At 49.8% G+C, this 19,364-nt stretch overlaps 1 protein-coding gene across 13 annotated transcripts in view; it reads right to left on the bottom strand.

Moving 5' to 3' along the window:
* LOC114607974 (uncharacterized) overlaps nt 1-16,860 on the bottom strand; it is a 63,339-nt gene extending 46,479 nt beyond the window's left edge. For 10 of the 13 annotated variants that reach the window (XM_028751670.2, XM_028751672.2, XM_028751678.2 and 7 more), the window contains exons 1-3: nt 15,962-16,037; nt 3,292-3,650; nt 457-613 (exon numbers count right to left, since the gene is read on the bottom strand). In XM_028751670.2, coding sequence (XP_028607503.2) covers nt 457-613; nt 3,292-3,650; nt 15,962-16,022 — 577 coding nt within the window. In that variant the 5' untranslated portion in view covers nt 16,023-16,037. Of the gene's footprint in view, nt 1-456; nt 614-3,291; nt 3,651-15,961; nt 16,038-16,118; nt 16,233-16,679; nt 16,698-16,788 lie in introns of those variants that run through there. The other 3 variants (XM_028751675.2, XM_028751674.2, XM_028751677.2) reach the window with 3 other exon arrangements.
* Between the last annotated feature and the right edge of the window lie 2,504 nt (nt 16,861-19,364).

Raw genomic sequence — 19,364 nt, 5'->3', positions numbered from 1 at the left:
GCCAGAGGGCACCAGAGGCAGACATGCAACCACCCACCCACCCACCCAAAGCTCGCCGACCACAGGATTTTTAGGACCTCTCCGACACATACCACACTGCGCACTCACCCCAAAGCCACACACTTCTTCCCTCCTCCAATTCAGTTTGGAACGGGGAATGGCTGGAACTTCTCCACCCCTCCCCACCTCCCACAGCAAGCTGCTGCAAGGTCCCTCCCTGCCCTAGACTGGGGCCACATTCACACTGAACTTCTATGGCGCCATGAGATGCCTCTTTAAACACTCATGGCTTCCCCCAAAGAATTAGGAGAATAAGGGTCTCCTAACAACTCTCAGCACCCTTAAACTACAGCTCCCAGAATTCTTTGGGGGAGAAGCCATGACTGTTTAAAGCGGCATCATAGTGCCTGAAATGTATGGCACCTCTGTGTGCCCCCTTCGCTTTCCAACTCGTACCCTGCAGCATGCTCCGATAGGCAGCCTCAGAGATGGCATAGATGTGGGGTGGCATCTCGTGGCGCTTCTTGCCCCGGTACATTTCCACGATCTGCTCCGTGTAGATGGGCAAGTTCTTGTAAGGGTTGATGACCACACAGAAAAGCCCCGAATACGTCTGTCGTTGCAGGAGAAGGAAGGGGGGTGGGGGAGGGGGAGCAGCACGTCAGAACCGTTCTCCGCAAGCCCCATTCCCAAAACACACACATAACCACAAGGTAAAATATGCCTGCGCACAAGCGCTTTCAAGTTGCCGTGCTTCCTTCCAAAACCAACATCTGAAAATTCGAAAATTGCTTCTGCTTCGGGCGGAAGCAAAATGGAAGAAAAAGAGATGCAGGCTAAGTTAATCCACTTCCAATTTATCAATCAAGCGTATCTTAAGGCTGAGCAGGGACCAACCACCTGGTTTACATGAACAGCATTGGGGGTTGGAGGGCAGAATATATGTGCGGCAGAAAGAGGCGATCCCAGCTTTTTCAGCTCTGAAAAGTCTCTGGGTTTTGGTCTGGAACTCTCTTTTTAAAAAATGATGTGGATTAATGGACACAAGAAAATCCCCTGCCCCAAAACAATTGCCTCGTGCGGCTTCATTGCAAGGGCACTCCTGGGTACATACTGCCAGGGTTTTTTAAAGAAGGAAATACAGTGGACTAGCTTAAGAAGGCAGACAGATTGTTCACACATAACCCAACGGGGGCCGATTCTTAACGCTACCGTGGCCGTGGTTTTCTTTAAACCTGGTAATTAAGCTGAATGTTGATTGGTCTTTGTCACACCACCACCGGCCCGATTTTGGGGTGGTTTATGGTACCACACTAAGAGCCGAGTTCCACGCACGGCAAAGCAATCCAGTGGTGCGCTTACATAATTTTAGACTCTGGACTTCACGGTCTTACGGGAAGGGCACAGTCTATTGCTGCACCCAACTTCAAAATGAGATAAACCGGAGCTGCGACAGTATTTGGGGACCCTGCGAATCGCTCTGCTGAGCCGAGCCCTGGGCTTCTGCCCCAACCCCAAAGACCTACCCTGACTATGCTTGTACAGCTTTACTGCAGGGCCAGTGAGGCTGGAAGCCTGCATAAAAGTGCATGAATCTGAACACAACACAAAGCAATAGGTTGGGACTGCAGGGAGGCAGGTGTAGGGTAAACAACAGGGGGGGGGAGGAGGACACCTGAGCAAAAGATGCCGCCCAGGAAAGCTGCAGAAACCCCCTTCCATGCGGCACTTTCTCAAAAGGTGCCCCCTGTTGGGATCTCCCACAGAAGAGGCCCTCTGCCCCAAAGCAGGGGGCAGAACTAGGCGACCCACAATCTAGAGCCTTCCACTCTCAAGATGAAGTGTGTGTGTTTGCAACTGCGCCCTCGGGAGAATTTGTTTCACACCTCGTCGCGGGCTCCCGTTCTAGCTAAACAGGTCTAGTCCGTTCCCCGCCCCGATACCCAGCTGCAGGGGTGGGGACTGGAAGGGGGGAAGGGAGGGTTGCTGGGCTGTCCGCGAGTCAGCAATGACGTGCGGCTGAGAGAATGCCTTGGCACGCTGCCTCTCAGGGCAGCCTTTTGTGCCCGCTTGGGTGGCACGGAAACCAAAGCTGACAATGCCAGTCAGGGCAGAAGAGAAGGGGGCATCTCTCCCCGCTTCCTTTCGTAGCTAAGCTGCGTGTGTTACTGGGGTGGAGGAGACTCAGCTCCCCACCTTCTGGCGTCATCACCCACGCACCCGGGCTCCACAAAGTGGGAACAACAAAAGCCCAACTTTTAAGCCCCAGAACCAGCTCTTCCTCCTCCCTGGCACCAGCGCCTGCTACGACTGAACAGCTCAGCGTCTGAACAAAACCGCACCTCCACTCAGAAGGGAGAACAGATCTGTGGGCCAAGAGCACAAACTCCGGGAACTGTTCCCCAGTAGGGGGCACATGGGCTCCAGTTTGGCTTAGGTCACCCAATGGGGCCTAGCTGCCACCACTGAAATGAAAAAATACTTATAGCGGGCCTGGATCTTCCAGACAGGGGTTGTGCCGCTCCAAATGTGGCTGGACCCCCAGTTCCCCAACCACGTGGCCCTCCTGATGTTGTTGGCCTCAAACTCCCACCAGCCCCACCCAGCATGACCAGTGGTCAAGGATGATGGGAGTTGTAGTCCAGTTGGAGAGCCGCAAGCTCCTCAATCTGAGAGCTGTGTGCTTCCAGTTTAAAATCTAGAAAGTGCCTGTTTTCCATTCTGATTTCCAATACCAAGTTTCTGGTGCTTTCTCCAAAGAGAACACAAGGCCTAGAGTGGCAATTCTCTGCACCAGTAAGAATTGCACCCAATGACATTTTTCCGCCCCCGCGCCCCCCCCCCCCCAATTCAGCTATGTGCCAGAACTCTTGGGTTCAGTCAAGAAGGTGGCAAGTCTAGAGGCCCAAACTTGGGTCTTCGGCTGTTTTGGGACTACAACTCCCATCATCCCTAGCCAGCAGGGCCAGTGGTCAGAGATGATAGGAGTTGTAATCCAGAACAGCTGGAGACCCAAGTTTGGGAAGCACTGGGTTCGAGAAAGGCAGGCCTGGAAGCCAGGAGTGCCTGGGGTCTTGTGGAGGGGAAGGGGCTACTCACAGCATGGAGTGCCAGGAAATGGGACCTTGGCTCCCCAGGGGACTAATGGCTCCCCACGTGGGAACAAATGGAGGGTGGGCAGGAGGGTGGCAGCCAGGCCTCTGGGGAAAGTTGAAATTGGTAGGGAAAGGGGAAGCCGAGAGGCAAGACTCCCAACGCCCCCCGCCCCCCCCCCCCGGCAAGCCAACTCACATAGATGAGGCCTGAGTAATAGCGGTCCTTGAGGTTGTGCAGCACAGAGGCTTCGTTGAGGCAGGTCAGCTCCGCCATGTCCTCCACCTTGGTGAACTTGGGGGGGTTCATCTTCTGGATGTCGTCCTTGGCGACCAGCACCTGACGCCCGTTCTCGGCAAGCTCCACCAGCACCTCGTCCCCCCGCTCTTCGCGCAGACCGGCCGCCTCAAAGCCATGGCGCTCCGATGGGACCCACACCAGCCGCTTGGCCGTCCAGTCAGCCTGGGAGGCTGGGTTGCCCACCTGGTTCCGATCCACAAACAGGTATCTCTCGGCGCTGGCGTCGCCCCGCGGAGCAGGGGCTCGGACAGCCATGGCTGCGGGCAAGGAGAGAAGAAAAACCAGAAAAGATCAGACAGGGAACACCCCAGTCCTGAGCTTTGGGTGCACAGAATTCCAGTGCCCAGGAAATCATAATTGCCCCTGGTGCCCCCCCCCCAGTTCTTCCAGGTGCCTGTGTCTTTTTCTACCATATGACTGGAAGATGCTCAGATAAGACCAGTGGGGTATTAAACGTTTTTCACTGCTCCTGTGAACTTCTGCACACATTTGCCTCTCATATCTCCTCCCTCCACCCCACAAACCAGAGATGCGGCAAATTTCAGAGCACACAGGCAAAGTAGTGTGAAATTCCCCACTTCTTCAAATGGGAAAAAAACACAAGCATGAATCTTTGAGGAGCGGGATAAGCAGGGAAAGGAAATATTTGAAGCATTGACTTGACTATCAAATACAAAACCTGACCAAATCCGTTGAACTCTGGAACGTCTTAAACAAACATTATCATGCCAATAAAAGAGCAGTTCATGTTTACAAAGTAATCACTGGGAAATAAGGCCTGGGTTTTGGCAAGGGTGGAGTCAATTGTGGGAAAGCAAAAAGTAACTGGAACCAGGACTTTGGGGTCCCCAGCCAGAATACTGTGGTTTTAATGAGCCGAGAGAAAAAGAGAGCCGTTGAGTTGGGTTGGGGACTGTCTGTAGTTGCTACTTAAAGGCTGTCCTTCTAGTATATTCTTATTCATATGTATTTTCCACCTCCCACCATGTGTTCAGATTTTTTCCTTAAGACCGAGAGGACATAGCCGTTTTAAAACAAGGTTTTTATAAGGTCCCATCATCATCACTGGCCTGACGCACCCAAACACATTCACGCCCACCTCCCTTTCCACAAAACACAAGCCTTACAAAGTTGGAATTCTCTAAGATACTTAACGTATTTCATTACTCTTGTATAGAATCTTACTGAAGAAAGTTTCTGTGCACAGTTTGCAAGATTTGAGGTATCTGATTGGCATGTGAAAGAGAAAAAATGGGATTGGGAAGCAATATACAACCCGAACCACCATTTTGATACATGCACAAAATGTTGCAAAATCTAGGGAAACCCCCTCCAAAAAAAACAAAACAAAAAAACCCCACAACCATATGACGTCAAATAGGTCTGTACTCTGAAGTTGGTGTGGAAGAGTCTAATAGATTCCTATTTACCCATACACAATAAAACTATATTTATTGGCAGATGAATTAATGAAAGATATTATGAATCAGGATGAAAATATTTTAAAACTCAGGGTTTGCCAGAACCTGTCATTGTATGCAATTCTCTCCATCTGTCTGTCTGTCTGTCTGTCTGTCTGTCTGTCTGTCTCTCTCTCTCTCTCTCTCTCTCTCTCTCTCTCACACACACACACACACACACACACACACACTTTTCTAGTATGAACTTACAAAAACTGGATTGCGGTGGACTCACAGATGTTACCTTCTAGACACAATAAGCAGAGCTGCTCTCAGTCAAGGGACTTAACAAGGAAGCCAGGAACAGACAAGGGGAGAAAATGCTAGAAAAACAGGGCCAAAAATGTGGCCGAACAACTCAATCGTGTCACAAAGGTGGGAGAAACCCCCTCAGGAACCCTGGCTGCCTACAACCCGCTATCATCAAGCACCCTGCTAGTTTAACTTCTCCTCCTGGAAAATCCAGGCCCCCAGCCTCTCTTCCCTCATTCCCGGCCTAGCGACCCCAGTCAGCCGCCTGGCTGATGAGCTAGATTTTCCAGCTCTCTCCCACCCACCCCCACCAGCCCCCTGCTGGGCTCGCTGGCGTAAGCTGCAGCCTCGCTTGCTTGGGCTGCTGGAGCCAGACACTCGCGTCCTTGTTCCAGACGCACAGCCGGCCGCCGGGGTCTCCTCTCCAACAAGAGGCTTTGCCGGTTGCTTTGCATGAATGAGACTGCGCTAGAGGACCGCTCTGTCGCTGCTATTCTTTCAAAGGAGCTTGTCCTGGCGTCCTGCGCCCTGCACTCTCTACAACAACTTTCCCCCGCTCATCTTGGCCTCCAGTGGTTTCCCTGAACCCTGATTTGGGTACATGGAAACAGAGCATCCGAGGAGCCAAAACTTGTCTGGTGTCACATGCTCAGACCGGCACACCCAGAGCCCAAACCCCAGGCATGTGGGAGCTGTCTGTGCTGACTCTGCAAATAAAAAATGGGGAAAAAATGGGGAAGCACTCTGCATATGTTCAAAGCAACTCCGCTCTTCGGCGTTTTCCTCTCACGTTAGGTCAGAACAAACACTCAGGATGTCAACATCACGGTACTTAGTTCTAAATGAGGCGCAGCACGATTTAAGTACAGTGGTACCTCAGGTAACATACGCTTCAGGTTACATACGCTTCAGGTTACAGACTCCACTAACCCAGAAATAGAACCTCGGGTTAAGAACTTTGCTTCAGGATGAGAACAGAATTTGTGATCCGGCAGTGCGGCAGCAGCAGGAGGCCCCATTAGCTAAAGTAGTGCTTCAGGTTAAGAACAGTTTCAGGTTAAGAACAGACCTCCATAACGAATTAAGTACTTAACCCAAGGTACCACTGTAACCCAAGTTCAGGTTCTGGTCAGTGCCTGGCTGAGAGACCCTAAGTATGATGTCTTGAGCAGGCCTGGGACAAATATGCAGCACCCTTGGGTAATAACCAAAGCCCTAGTGCCCTGGCAAAGACGACTAATGACTCTTGTACCCTGGGTGGCTGGGTCTATAAGCTGCCATGGAAATTTCCCACAATGCTCCTGATATAGCATCCCTCCCACATGGTGCCCTTCACATGCAGAGCAAAGGGTGGTCTCTGAATGCCCCAAAAAGCAGGTGCAGCCCACTGAGCATTGTGGGAAATCAAAATGGCAGCTTCCAGAACCTCCATCAAGAGTCACAGGGAGCCAATGAGAGTGCCCACTGCCACTTATGCCCAAGGGAGACCTACCAACATAGGAGAGAATAACCCACCGGGAGAGGCACTCCTGACAGCCCCCTCAGACCTGGAACCAGCCCCAGCCTTGGCGTTCCAAGGCAGAAGAAAAGCAGGATATAAACACACAAATCAACCTGGTCTTTGATCTGCCTCCGCACTGATCTGTCAGTTGCTAGGAATTCAATTATTTCAGGAAGGGTGGGTGCAACTGAGAGAGGCTCGGTGCAACAGGAAAGGTGGGCAAGGGTTGTCAGTTGGGCACCTTGCTCTCCGATGTGAGATATGCAGGAAAGTGAGGGGGGACAGAAGAGAGAGAAAGAAAAAGAGAGAAAAGCCTGTGTGGTGCTACAGTGGGGGAGGGAAAGCGGCTCCACATATTCCCACAAAGAGCAAAGGGTGGTAGGTGACGCCCTTTGGCTGCCAACCAAGGCAGGTGCAGCCTGCTGAGTGTACCTGTGCCTGGCAACCACCTGCTGAAGCTGCCGCACCCCTGCCCAAGAACCCAGGAGCACTAATGCGCTGGCACCAGAGAAAAACCATACATCCCAGGTTGCTCCTTTTTTCCTTTCCCTTTTAACGCTGATGCTGCCTCTCTCCTCCTTCTAGAGAACCCTGAAGTCCTTATACCTTATTTCTCCATGTCTAGTACATTCTACAAGGCATAAACAAGCTCATTCCTGTTTACTTTGAATTAATTTCGAACCAACAGTGGTGCCATATTCTAAACACTGACATAAATTAAAACGCCCTGGGTGATCACTCTTCTCCTAAGCTAACCAGATCTTTCTCTCTCTCTTACACTGCCATTTCTCCTTAAACATGCACTCTCCAGACTAAGGTAACCAGCCCCCTGCCCCTTTGCAAAATAACCAGAGGACATCTGGCTCTACTGACCCCTCTACTGAAACATACACTTTGCAAACCCCAGAGCTTTGGCTGTTTTATAGGACCGTTTACCAATAAGGCGTGAAAACAATTATCTGCACAGGCCCAGCCCTCGAAGTACCACACCTAGTCTACAGAGGGAAAGGCAATCACGGCACTAGGCCCGACTCTATGCCCAAAGAACCCAGGAGTTCGGGCTCGCTGTTCCACTGCTCTGAACCACTAAGCTGCAGTCCTTGCCTAAAAGGAACCCAGGAGTCCTGGCTCCAGCCCTCGCCTGCCCCGGGCAACTTTTTCTTTTCTCTTCATTTCTGGCAGAACATCGCCCCGGCTTCCCAGCACACCCCGTGCTGTCTGTCTCCCACCAGGCCCCACTCCCACCCCACCGGAGGGGATTGGACAACACCCGAACCAGGCAAGTCTGAGGCAAGAGCAGCGTCAAGCAACATCGAGTCCTGCCAAACAGTGCCCAGCCAAGTGGCACTAACGAGCCAGCTGCGCCCTCGTTAGCTAATTAATTTGCTGAGCAATCCCAGGGTGAGGCCATTAGGGTGGTGGCAAACAATTGCCTCAGGCCCCTCGGGGCCTTGACAGAGCAAAAAGATTCCTATGACGGTCTCAGGTCCTAAAATCTCCCACAGGCTCCAAACCCCCCAAAAAGAAGAGGCCGGTCAAAGACCGGAGGGAGAGAGAAGTTTGGAACTTACTGAGGCATTTTTCATTCAAGCTCCAACACACAGGCTATAATTGTCCCTCCCCGCCCCCCCCCCTTGGTGGAGCTCTTGTGCTTTTTAGCAGTTGCCTGAGACAGACAGAAATTAACCAGGTTTTCCCCAACATGGGGATGCAATCCTGGGGGAAAGTGTCGTTTGATGAATTTGAAGGCCAGGGAAGAAGAAAAAAGGTTGGAGCCTTATTGTGGCACAGAACTCAAAACTAGGGAGTAGTAGGGGATGTTAGGGTTGCCCAAAGGCCCTGAAGAAACAAAGCACACAGCCAGCCAGTTCCTTAACAGAGGTGTGCAATGCATAACTCAACAGGTGAAACTTTTCAAGGCAAAGAGCTGGACTTTGCTGCCTTCACATTATCCTGATGGTAAAAGGACAACTGCAGAGACCCCGTTCTGGAGTTGGCAAGTGAGATCTGGGAACCTGAACACACAAGGTTTTCTGGGAAGGAAGCGGGATCTGGCAGAGAAGGCTCAGGAGGTCTTGCTGTGACCCCTACATGCCTGGATTCTCCAGAGAGCCAAATGTAGCTATGATCATCACAAGACTCATTTTAAATAGTAGGTGAATCATTTATTTATTTCATGCTACACCTCATGGATTGCAGCAAGCAGATTATTTATTTAAAACCCGTGCGAGGGAACACATTTGCAAGTGAGCTAATACAACATCGTTCCCAGGAAGGGGACGCAATCTTTGGTGAAGGGAGGTGTAGAGGAAAGGAGTCGCAACGATCAAAGGGCGTTTCTGCGTCCTGTGTCCCAGGGATGTGCCAGAAAGAATGGGACAGTAAAAGAAGCCTCCACTGGGATGGGGAAACTGGGGGAACACAGTGGGCTGAAACAAGGAAAGGACAATATGATCCAAAATTTGTGTTGTGTTTTTTTTTTGGGGGGGGGAGTTGGTCAAAGGAGGTAAAGTTCCTCCCTCCCCTCTGCTTTATGGAGGTTGCCCTGCCAATGCCCCCTGGCGCTTGCCTGTTGGTTTGAGATTGGCAGCACCCGCAATGGAATCGCAAGAATGCCCTTGAAAACCCACAGCCCAGCTGGTATTGGCAAGCACGGCAACCTGAAGAGCAGGGACAACTTCGAGCCCTCGCCTTTCCGGCACCAAACGGACAATGAGAGAAATGCTGATGGGCGGGCACTGTGGGTTAGGAGAGGCAGAAAGAGAGGGAGGGAGGGAGATGCATGGAAGAAATATAAAGAGACATTTGGGTTAGACATTTGCACCATACTGAAAAATTTCAGGGCGGAGGGGGACATGCAGGGCTTTTAGGCCCTGTGGGTTTTTGATCTGGCCCGGATATTCCAAAAGGAAGCCGCACTGAGTGGCACCATGCCCAGAGGTAATTGGTTCCAAATGCGTCTCCCTCTGGGGCGCGGCATGGCTAAAGAGGCAGAAAACGCAGATCTGTGCAGAGGTGCCAGTTGAAGTATCTCATCTTCAAAGCTGGTTGAAGATGAGAAGCGAGAAGGGAGTGGTTGATGCCTACTGCTCGAGGAGGGAGAGGCTGGGAGCCAGGATTCCTGGGCACTCAAGGCCGGAAGGGCTCCTCCTGAGGCAGAGATGGAGGGCAGGGGGAGGAACCCTGGGCAGAGATAGGGAAACGGGCTCGAATGGGTTAAGAGCGGGAAGCAGCATCCCGTGGGATGAAATCGTCCTATAATTGTTAGTTAAGATAGCCACAGGAGTTTGTTTTGCTTGGGATGACCGGAATATTTTTGGTGTGGCTGCCTCCCCAATTTCGGAGGCTCCTTAAACCCCCAGAAGGCGGTGCCTGACTTGCACGCTCTGCTTGATTCTCAGCCACCCGCTCGAACCTATTTGTGTTGGGAGTCATCACCTTCTGCTTCTCACCTGTCAAACTTTCTTGTTGTGGCAACAACCCAAAGCAAAGGCAGAAGTGATGGGAACTAGCTGCCCACCTCCTCCTAGCATAACATCATAGCCCCCCCACCCACCTCCCAAGAAACCAAGGAGGCCTGTTTCCCGTTACCAGCGTTGACTAGGGAGGAACACTCTACAATTCCAAGACACTTCAAACACACACTCACAGGCCTTACTTGTTTTGTGTTCAGCAAACAAAGTTGACCAGCGTTTGGCCGAAAGCAAGCCAAGCGAACGATTTCCATTTGACACGCAGTGTTAGAAACGCAAATATATAATCTTATCGCCAAATGGCACCTTAAACCTAGGTTACAGTTGCTGCAATGGAATGTCTAGGTGCCATTTTTTGCAATTAATAATAATAATAGTGGTACCTCAGGTTACAGACGCTTCAGGTTACAGACGCTTCAGGTTACGGACTCCGCTAACCCAGAAATAGTACCTTGGGTTAAGAACTTTGCTTCAGGATGAGAACAGAAATCGTGTTCCAGTGGCGCGGCGGCAGCGGGAGGCCCCATTAGCTAAAGTGGTACCTCAGGTACCCACTTTATATTTTTAAATCTCCAAGTTGTTTACAACACATTAAAATATTGTATAAAACAACCGAGAATAAAACAAATTCAAGCTTCAAGGGAAACATTTCAGATCCTTCTCTAAGTGACATTTTGCTTTCCCCAGTCACGAACATGGCACCGAGAGATGCCCACATGGTCACAATTGGACCTGCGTCATTCGTAAAACGCACCTGGCTAATTTCTAACACCGTCCACATAATGCAGCGGAATAACCGACCAACAAACCAAGCAACAAAAAAATAAATTGTTTTTATTTGTTCACTACATTTGTAGCCCTCCTCTTCTCCGAGGAGCTCAAGGTGGCATACATGATTCTCCGCCTCTCTGTGACCAGCCTGAGGTCACCTAGTGAGATTGATGGCTGGGGTGTGTGGGTAGGGGGATTTGAACCCCGATCTCTCAAGTCTTAGTCCAAAACTCTAACCGGTATGCCACACTGACTCTCCTAGGCAAGCAAGGACCACGGACAAAAGTATGCCACACCTCTCTCAGTGGTTTTAGCTTTTCAAGGCTACCAAAAGGAGGAGGGAAGATGCGTCTATGGAGAGCTGTCTCAGCACTGCTAACGCTCCCTCTCCATCTGCCCTCTGCCACAAGGATCTCAGGCTCTTTGAGGCAACACAAACTCAGCAGCACAGCCGTAGTCACCGCAACTGCTCTCGGGGCCCAAGGGAAACAGTGACAGCAAACAAAGCAAATCCTTCTTGTACTTGGCTGAGTCCTAGCAGATATTCCTGCCACGGTATCTCTTGGTGTGGAAGGGAGAGGAACACAGGGACCAATTCCTCACTGCAGCTTCTGTTGAACCTGCAAGCTGATCCCTCCTCTCTCTGCTTTTTAACTTACAAGACCGAGAGCAGAGAGACAAGAGCAGAGATATCAACATAGCATGGCACTTTCAGGCTGCGCAATGGTGGCTGCACCCCAAAGCTCCATGACTGCTTTAGGGATTATGGGCACGGAGGGAGGGAGAGTAGGCCGTGAAAGCAGCCATGTTACCCCCAGTGCTGTGTTTCTGAGGTAAAATACTATGGCAGCTGCCTCTGCAGGGAGGGGAAGAGGAACAGCTGGTCAGAACAGGAAGTGGGGGCCATCCATTCAAGAATTATCTGTAAAACCGACATACTTGGCTCAGATACATACATTTACCTACACCCTTCAGAGAGCACATCTCTACGTTATCTTTTTTTGCTGTGTTTAACTGAATATATTGAGATTGCAGGGTGGTTTACATAAAACTTAAACCAGGGGTGGGGAATCTGTGGGCCTCCCGCTGTTGTTGGACTCCCACCTCCCATCAGGCCTGGCCAGCATGGCTAATTGTCAGGGATGATGGGAGTTGAAGAGTCCAACATCTGAAGGGCCAAAGGACCCCCATCTCCACACTGCAAGGTCAATGAACACTATATAAATGCCATTTCACTCCACATCCAGGTAGGCCTCATGACATTTCAAGTGTATAAAGGTTAAAAAAAAAAACCCCTGACCCCTGGACAGTTAAGTCCAATCAAAGGCGACTTTGGGGTGCGGTGCTCATCTCGCTTCAGGCAGAGGGAGCTGGCATTTGACCACAGACAGCTTTCCAGGTCATGTGGCCAGCATGACTAAACCGCATCTGGAGCAACGGGACACCGTGACAGAAGCCATAGCGCATGTAAGCGCTGTTAACCTTCCTGCCGCAGAGGTACCTATTTATCTACTTGCACTTGTGTGCTTCCAAACTGCCAGGTTGGCAGAAGCTGGGAAAGAGCAACGGGAGCTCACCGCATCGGGCGGATTCGAACCACCGACCTTCCGATCAGCAAGCCCTAGAAGCGGCTCAGTGGTTTAGGCCACTGCGCCACCCGCGTCCCCATCTGATCAATTCATTTTAAACGGTATTATACCACTTTAAACAGTCACCAATTCCCTAAAAGAATCCCGAGAACTTTAGTTTGTTAAGAGGCGCTGAGAGTTGTTAGGAGATCCCCATCCCCTCCAGGGAGCTACAATTCCCAGAGTTCCCTGGGAAGAGGGATTGAGCGTTAAAAGACTCTGAGAACTGTAGCTCTATGAGTGGAATGGGGGTCTCCTAACAACCCTCAGCAGCTTTGACAAATTACCCAGGATTCTTTAGGGGAGCATGACTGCTTAAAGTGGTATAATACCGCCTTAAATGTGTAGTGCAGATGGGTCACCAGTTCCCCTTCTAGGACTCCACCATATGGGCCCCTGGGGAATTCTGTGCCCTTTTCCTTATGGGGTACAGCAGCAGCCCCTTCTCCACCTTCTTCCCCCACCCATTTCCAAAATGAAGCTCAATTCATTATTTGGCTAGCCAAGATTTAAAGGCAGGAGGAATCTGGGAGTCAGGATAGTTGGCTTTCTTGAGAGAAGGCTATAAGAGATATCAGGAGACCAGCATCCTGGATTCCCCAAGAGGAGGCATGGGGAGCCTTTGCCCCTCTGATACAGCTAACTTTCAACTCCCATCAGCCCCACAAGTGTCACCAGTAGCTAGGGATGATGGGAGTTGTAGTTCAGTAGCACCTGAACGGCTGCAGGGTCTCCATACCTGTCCAAGAGGCAAGTAAGGAAGGAACACAGAAGAGTTTGTAGAAATCAGTCCTGAGCTATGTGACAGGAACGATGGCACCAGATGCATCAGAGGTGCCAGCCTTGCTGATGCGTCCAATATATCTGGAGGGCACCAGGTTGGGGAAGCCTGCATCAGAGCAAGAGGACAGGGAGAAAGGACTCTCCTGGATTCATCTGGAAACAGGATGGGGAGCTATGTGGGTTCTAGCCAAGTGGCTGGGAGCCAGGACTCCCAAGAACCCTGGGCCTCTCTGGGGTGACGGCCACTATCTTTATAACTATCACAGTCACAGAGTGAAATAACAAACCTGACTTGAATGTGTGTCACTCCCCACATATGTGTGGCGTGTGTGCCACTTTTGCGTCTTCCCACATAACCTCTCCCCCTCCACCCCTTTCTGCAGAGCTCACGACACGCCTGCTAATTGTTTTGCCGGCCAGCTCATATGACTCCCAACGTATCCAGACCTTTCTGCCAAAATCCCTGTTCCAAGTTTAGGACTGAGCTGGGAGGGTTGGGAGGTGGGGGGCAGGGAGCAGGCTGCCTCCGTGGTGTAAAGGCGCCCGTTGCAGCTATAAATACCGGGTTGCCGACAACATAACTGTTTGGTGCTCAAGTCCAGAGGAGACAGGGCTGTGTGGGGAGGGCAAAGGAAATTAACCAGATCTCTCTCAGTTCTAGCCCCAGCTCAACATGAAACCAGGATTACTTGGAATTAACTTCTTCTTTTTTTTTTTTTAAAGGAAAAACACCTCTCTGATTTGTGTAATGTCTAGCATTACGTACAGCACTGCAACCACCCCTGCAGGCCTCTCTCCTTCAAGAATTTGGAATGAAATGCTCACCGTCCGGAGCCCACTGCTGAACTTCCCAACATCAATTACCATGTGTCTCCTCAAACTACTCCTCTTCTACCACCTTCCCCATAAAAAAAGTCTGCCTTAAATCTCTGGCCACAGTTCACAGAAATATGAAAAACACATGTGACATCAAGGATCAGGAAATAAACCCACCGCCACCCCCATTTCCACTGGCCCACTTCAGCTGAAAATATTCACCTCTCCAGGGTTATGAAATCAGACAGACAGCCTCTTTGGACACAAAGCACTTCCTGGCTGCTAACTAATGGCCAGAAAATGCCTTTTGAGCGACGCATCCCACATTTTGTTGAGTGGCAGGCATGATAAAAGAAAGATGGTTCTTAAGACTCAAACATATTAACTTTCTGTACTAAACCACAACCTAACAGGCATCCTCAACTTTTCATTAGTTCAGTAATTCTGCCTTTCCCACTTGCATGTCTCAGTTTTAAGAACAGATGAATGTAACTGTATGAAAGGCCTGGTGGGTGGGTGTTGAGGGTCATATAATCCAGAAACCAAATCATCTGTCAAAAGAAACCCTTCAGACATTTAAAGGGAGTGAGGGACACTAGAACACACACAGCACACAATGCCCTCATTCACACACCACACTAAGCCAAATCATGATCAAGTGTACAGGATCTTGAAAGATGAGGTCGTACCCACTTGAGCTAAGCTATGGTTTGTTGTGTTGCCTAAGTCCAGGCTCCTGGTTTAACTCTCCTAGGCAAACCACTGGCTGTAGACTTTAGGACAAACCTTGGTTATTGCTTATGGTTTGCCTGGAACAGCTAAACCATGAGCCTGGACCTGAATGACACACTGAGCTAAATCATGCCTTGGCTTAGCACAGCAGCGAAACAACAGAAGAGGAACAATGTGGGCAAGTATCTCCTCTCCAGGCTCTTGCAAGATTTGATCACACACACTAAGCTATGGTTTAGCTTAGTGTTACATGCAAACTGGGCCAATGGAAGGGTTGCAACTATTTTGCCAATTCATTTAATGAATTAGGTTCTAGTCCACAAAAGCTTATGCCACACAAAAAAAATAAAAAATCATTAGCCACATGACTCTTTGCTGTTTTCATTACAACAGACTAACACAGCCACACACACACCCCTCTGGAATTCACCATTCTGTTGACACAGCAAGTTCCAAATGCTAAGCATTCCTCGGATTTGCAGATCAAATCTGAGCATTTTGGTGGACTTTTAGATAAAACTCTGTAATTGGCGTGATTAAATTCAGATGGCTCTTTCAGCTGTCTTGAATTAGAGGTTAGACACATGCAAAAGAAAATCACCAAAAAAAAACCCACCACAAAACAAAACCCCAAACTACAAATACCTCACTTTTTCAGCATGAAAACACTCAGCTGCATTCCTGAAATGCTTTATATTATTTTGGGCATAATAATCAGAAATTCCAGCACCTTTATCCCAATGTGCAATGAATGCAGGCATCCAATCATGCTTTCGGTTCACTGGGTGACACATTCAGCCGCTGAAACCACCCAACGGTCTCCCCGCTACTAGAGCATGGCAGATATATAGAAATGTAGAGGCCACACAGAATCACATTATCCTTGAGAATTCCACTTCTTGCAGAGAACTCTTTGCAGTGGGAAGCCTGCATTGCCAAGCCACCTTGGGAGACGGAAGACAGGCCTATTCTTGCCAGTAAATCCAGGTGTACAAGGCTTACAACCTGCACCCATATTCCACATCCTTCTGCAGTGCCATCTTCCATTGTCATTCCAAACCTCTTCGGATTAAGTCCCCTTTACAACCCCCCATTTCTCTTTACATTAACGGTTCTGTTTCCACTCATCAAGCCTCGGCAAAAACACCTTACCAGAGGCCTTTGCAGTACAGTGCTGTAGGTATTTCTCCTTGGCAGGAATAGTTGCCTCCATCCCATTTACATCCTCAGTAGATTTGGGGTGAGTTTGTTTTTATTTAATGCTACCGGGTCCCAGGCTCAAAGGCAAGAAAGGACTGCATATTCATACCTGAGCAAAGCCCAGAATAGGGTGTAGGCGGGAATGGAGGAGGGAGGAGAGCATCAGAAGGAACCCTGCAGAAATTCAGCAGCTGACATTCTCTGGCTGGCCACCAATGAAGGGCTAGATGGATGGAGGGACGGGCAGGCAGATGGAGTCATGTATAGGAGAGACATAGGGAAGGGAATGAAGAGAACAGATTGAGGGATGGAAAGCCACGCATCGCTCTCGCGCTGGACACATAGAAAGGGGCAGGAAGCAACACCGGCGCACAGATCCGCAGAGAAAACATGATCAGAAGCAGCAGAAGCCGAGGCAGAAAGATCGGGGGGTGGACGGGGGCGGGGGAAACTTGATTTATCATCTGGGGATGAGCAGAAGACAAATCTAAACAAATCCCCACCCACCCCCTCCCCATCATGCAATGCTAAGTGCCACATTTAAGCAAGATCACCCCACAAAGGATCAACCCCTCTAAGGAACCCGATCAACAATTTGGAGCACGCTACTATGATTAAGGCAAAAAATGCACAGGCACGCGGACCCCCTTGTCCCTCCCACTCCCCAGACCTTGGCAGAGCCCCTTGCCAGCCGCCGTCAATGAGACAGAGAGACTCGACCAAGGAGAGAAGGGCAGCGCAGAGGGAAGAAGAGGGCCCTGGACAAGGCTGCACTGTACCTTAGCAGATAGGAGCGAGAGAGAGATGTTGACACCTCCAAGGCCCAACCGCAACTGAGCAGCCACGGGCGGGTGGGCGGAGTCCCGGTGCCGTGGCCACGCCCATCGCGGCCAATCGCAAAAAAGAGGGAGTGGCAGCGGCGCCGCTGGTGGCGGGGAGGGGGGGGCGAAATCTGACAGCGAGACAAAGATAGGCTGAAAGGGGGCAGCGACACACCCCCTTTCGGGTGGGGGAATGGAATGAGTGACGGGGGAATCCACCAACCAGAGGCAGGAGAGCGGCTGGGCCCTCTTGGGCGCTGAATGGGTTTCTTTGTGTGTGAACAGATCGTGAGAGGGGCGGGGGGCGAGGAAGAAGGATGAATGGGGTCTATTGTCTGCTGGGAGGGGGATTGGGATTACGTCAGAAACTAGGACCCCCCCCAGCTTTCCCCCAAAACCTCTCTCCCCCCCCCAAGGGTCACGCATTTTCTCCTCTGCAGTTCCTCTCCTTCATCCGCAAAACTAGGGACTCCCGAACTCTGTACTCAGAAAACTTGTGCTGCCAAATAATAAATTAGTGATAATGCTTAAGGGCTTCCAGTAAGTGTGTCTCTGCAGAAGGGGTGCCCGATGCATGTCTGGGTGGATTTAATATTGTGTGCGTGCTTATGTATGTATGTCGTTTTAATTCTATCAACGTTTAAGGGAATAAAATCTCTGCAAATTGTCCAAATTAATATGAACGTGGAATAACCGGTCGTCTGGAAATTACCACAGCCCAGTATCCCATGAAGTGATGATACTTAAAGAATGGTGTGCAACTGCCTTTTTTCATAGTCGCTGCTTCTTACCTTGCTTGATTTCGGTTACAATTTCACGTTTTACAAAATTATAGGCTGATCCTGGTGTTTCAGTATAAATGTGACAAAGAACAGTAGTTCCACGAATATTTTGCGTTTACAGAAACTTTCCCTGACATTGCTGAAACGTTTAAAGGATTAAAGTTAATTTCGCTGTCTGACAGTTAACAGTGAACTAACTTGTTTCTGCGCTTAGCACAATTATCTTAGCTGATGATGATTAAAGTAGGCTGTGTTGTTTTTCTTTTTGGTCCTCATAATTACCGTGCTAAATAATAAATATATAATAAACATATTTATAGCATTTGCTGCCTCTTAGTTCTGAAAAATGTTCTTTAATTGTATTTTATATTAATCCCCTTTTTTTAAGCTTTTCGTATACTGCCCTGGAATCCACTGGGCGAAGGGCGGTTTGGAAACTTTTTCAAAACCAAATTCCAGTAATAAGTAGAGTTTAAGATGCAAACTTAACACCCTGATCCTTGCTGTTGGGTGGATTTAGGATGTTACAGATACGCCCATGCTCTGGGTTGTATTAGCCTTTGTGGGCTAGGGTTAGGGACATAGCTGTCAACCTTCCCTTTTTTTGCAGGAAATTCCCTTATTCCAGCACCGTTTCCCGCTGCTATCCCAGATTGTTAGATATCCCGTAGACTGTCCCCGGGACAGGTGAGGCTGCTGATCTCTTATTTTCAAATCTGAAAGTTGACAGCTATGGTCAGGGAGCCCCTCCACCCAGCGGCACCGGCAGCGCTGCAGACTGAACACTACCAGCGCGGACATTCCCACTGGTGTTGGCCAGTGGAAGGCTGTGAAACTAGATGTTATGAGGTGGAGCATAGCCAGACATGTATCCGCTGGATTCTAAGGTGCTTCATCCCTGGAAAGGGGCCCATCTCAGACCTCTCAGCTTCTTCTAGCTTGGAGCTGGCATAGCAAAAAATTAGAAAAACACAACACCCCCTTTTGTGTCCTGGTCAGCCTGCGCTAGCAAGACTTTTGATGGCAGTGGTTGTTGCGTTGTTTCGTTCCACCTCGCTGTTCAGGGCTTGGGATTGCTTTGTTCCCCAGCAACAATCCTACACACAGGTTGCTGGGAGTAAGTCCCATTCAAGCCAGTGCACATTACTTCTGGGCACTGGTGCGGTGGTGCATTTTGAAGTGTAACGAAGTCTGGACAAAGCTGGACCCATTTCAATCCGGCACTGAAATATATCCTCAGCAACTCTGATTCATGACATTTCGCTGCATTAACCCCTTGCTCAAAGCTTAATTCAAATAACCAGGGGAATGCGTAGCTGCCACATCTGCCCACACATATAGGATCCCACTTTCAGCACACTACAGTGCGCCTCCGTTTGAGAGAAATTTGCTGAGGACATCATGCACTGCAAAAATGGCAGTGTGAACAGGCCTCCTCACACCTAATCCAGTTTGCAGGGAAAGGCCGTTGTAGCAGACCCTCTAGGTGTCCTTATTTTCCATTTCTGGATTTACAAAAGCCTTCTCAGTTTCTGATTTGATCCTGGAATGTTCCACTTCTCCTTCGGATGTCCCTGTTTTCGTCAGAGAAACATCAGAGGGTGTAGAGTTATGAGCCAAGGAGATAAGTAACTATACAACCTTTAGAAGACATCTGAAGGCAGCCCAGTATAGGGAAGATTTTAAATGTTTTATTACGTTTTTATATACTGGAAGCCGCTCAGAGTGGCTGGGGCAACCCAGTCAGGTGGA

This window comes from Podarcis muralis, chromosome 13, assembly GCF_964188315.1.
Source record: "Podarcis muralis chromosome 13, rPodMur119.hap1.1, whole genome shotgun sequence".
Lineage (NCBI taxonomy): Eukaryota > Metazoa > Chordata > Lepidosauria > Squamata > Lacertidae > Podarcis > Podarcis muralis.
This window is presented reverse-complemented; position numbering and strand designations above follow the sequence as displayed.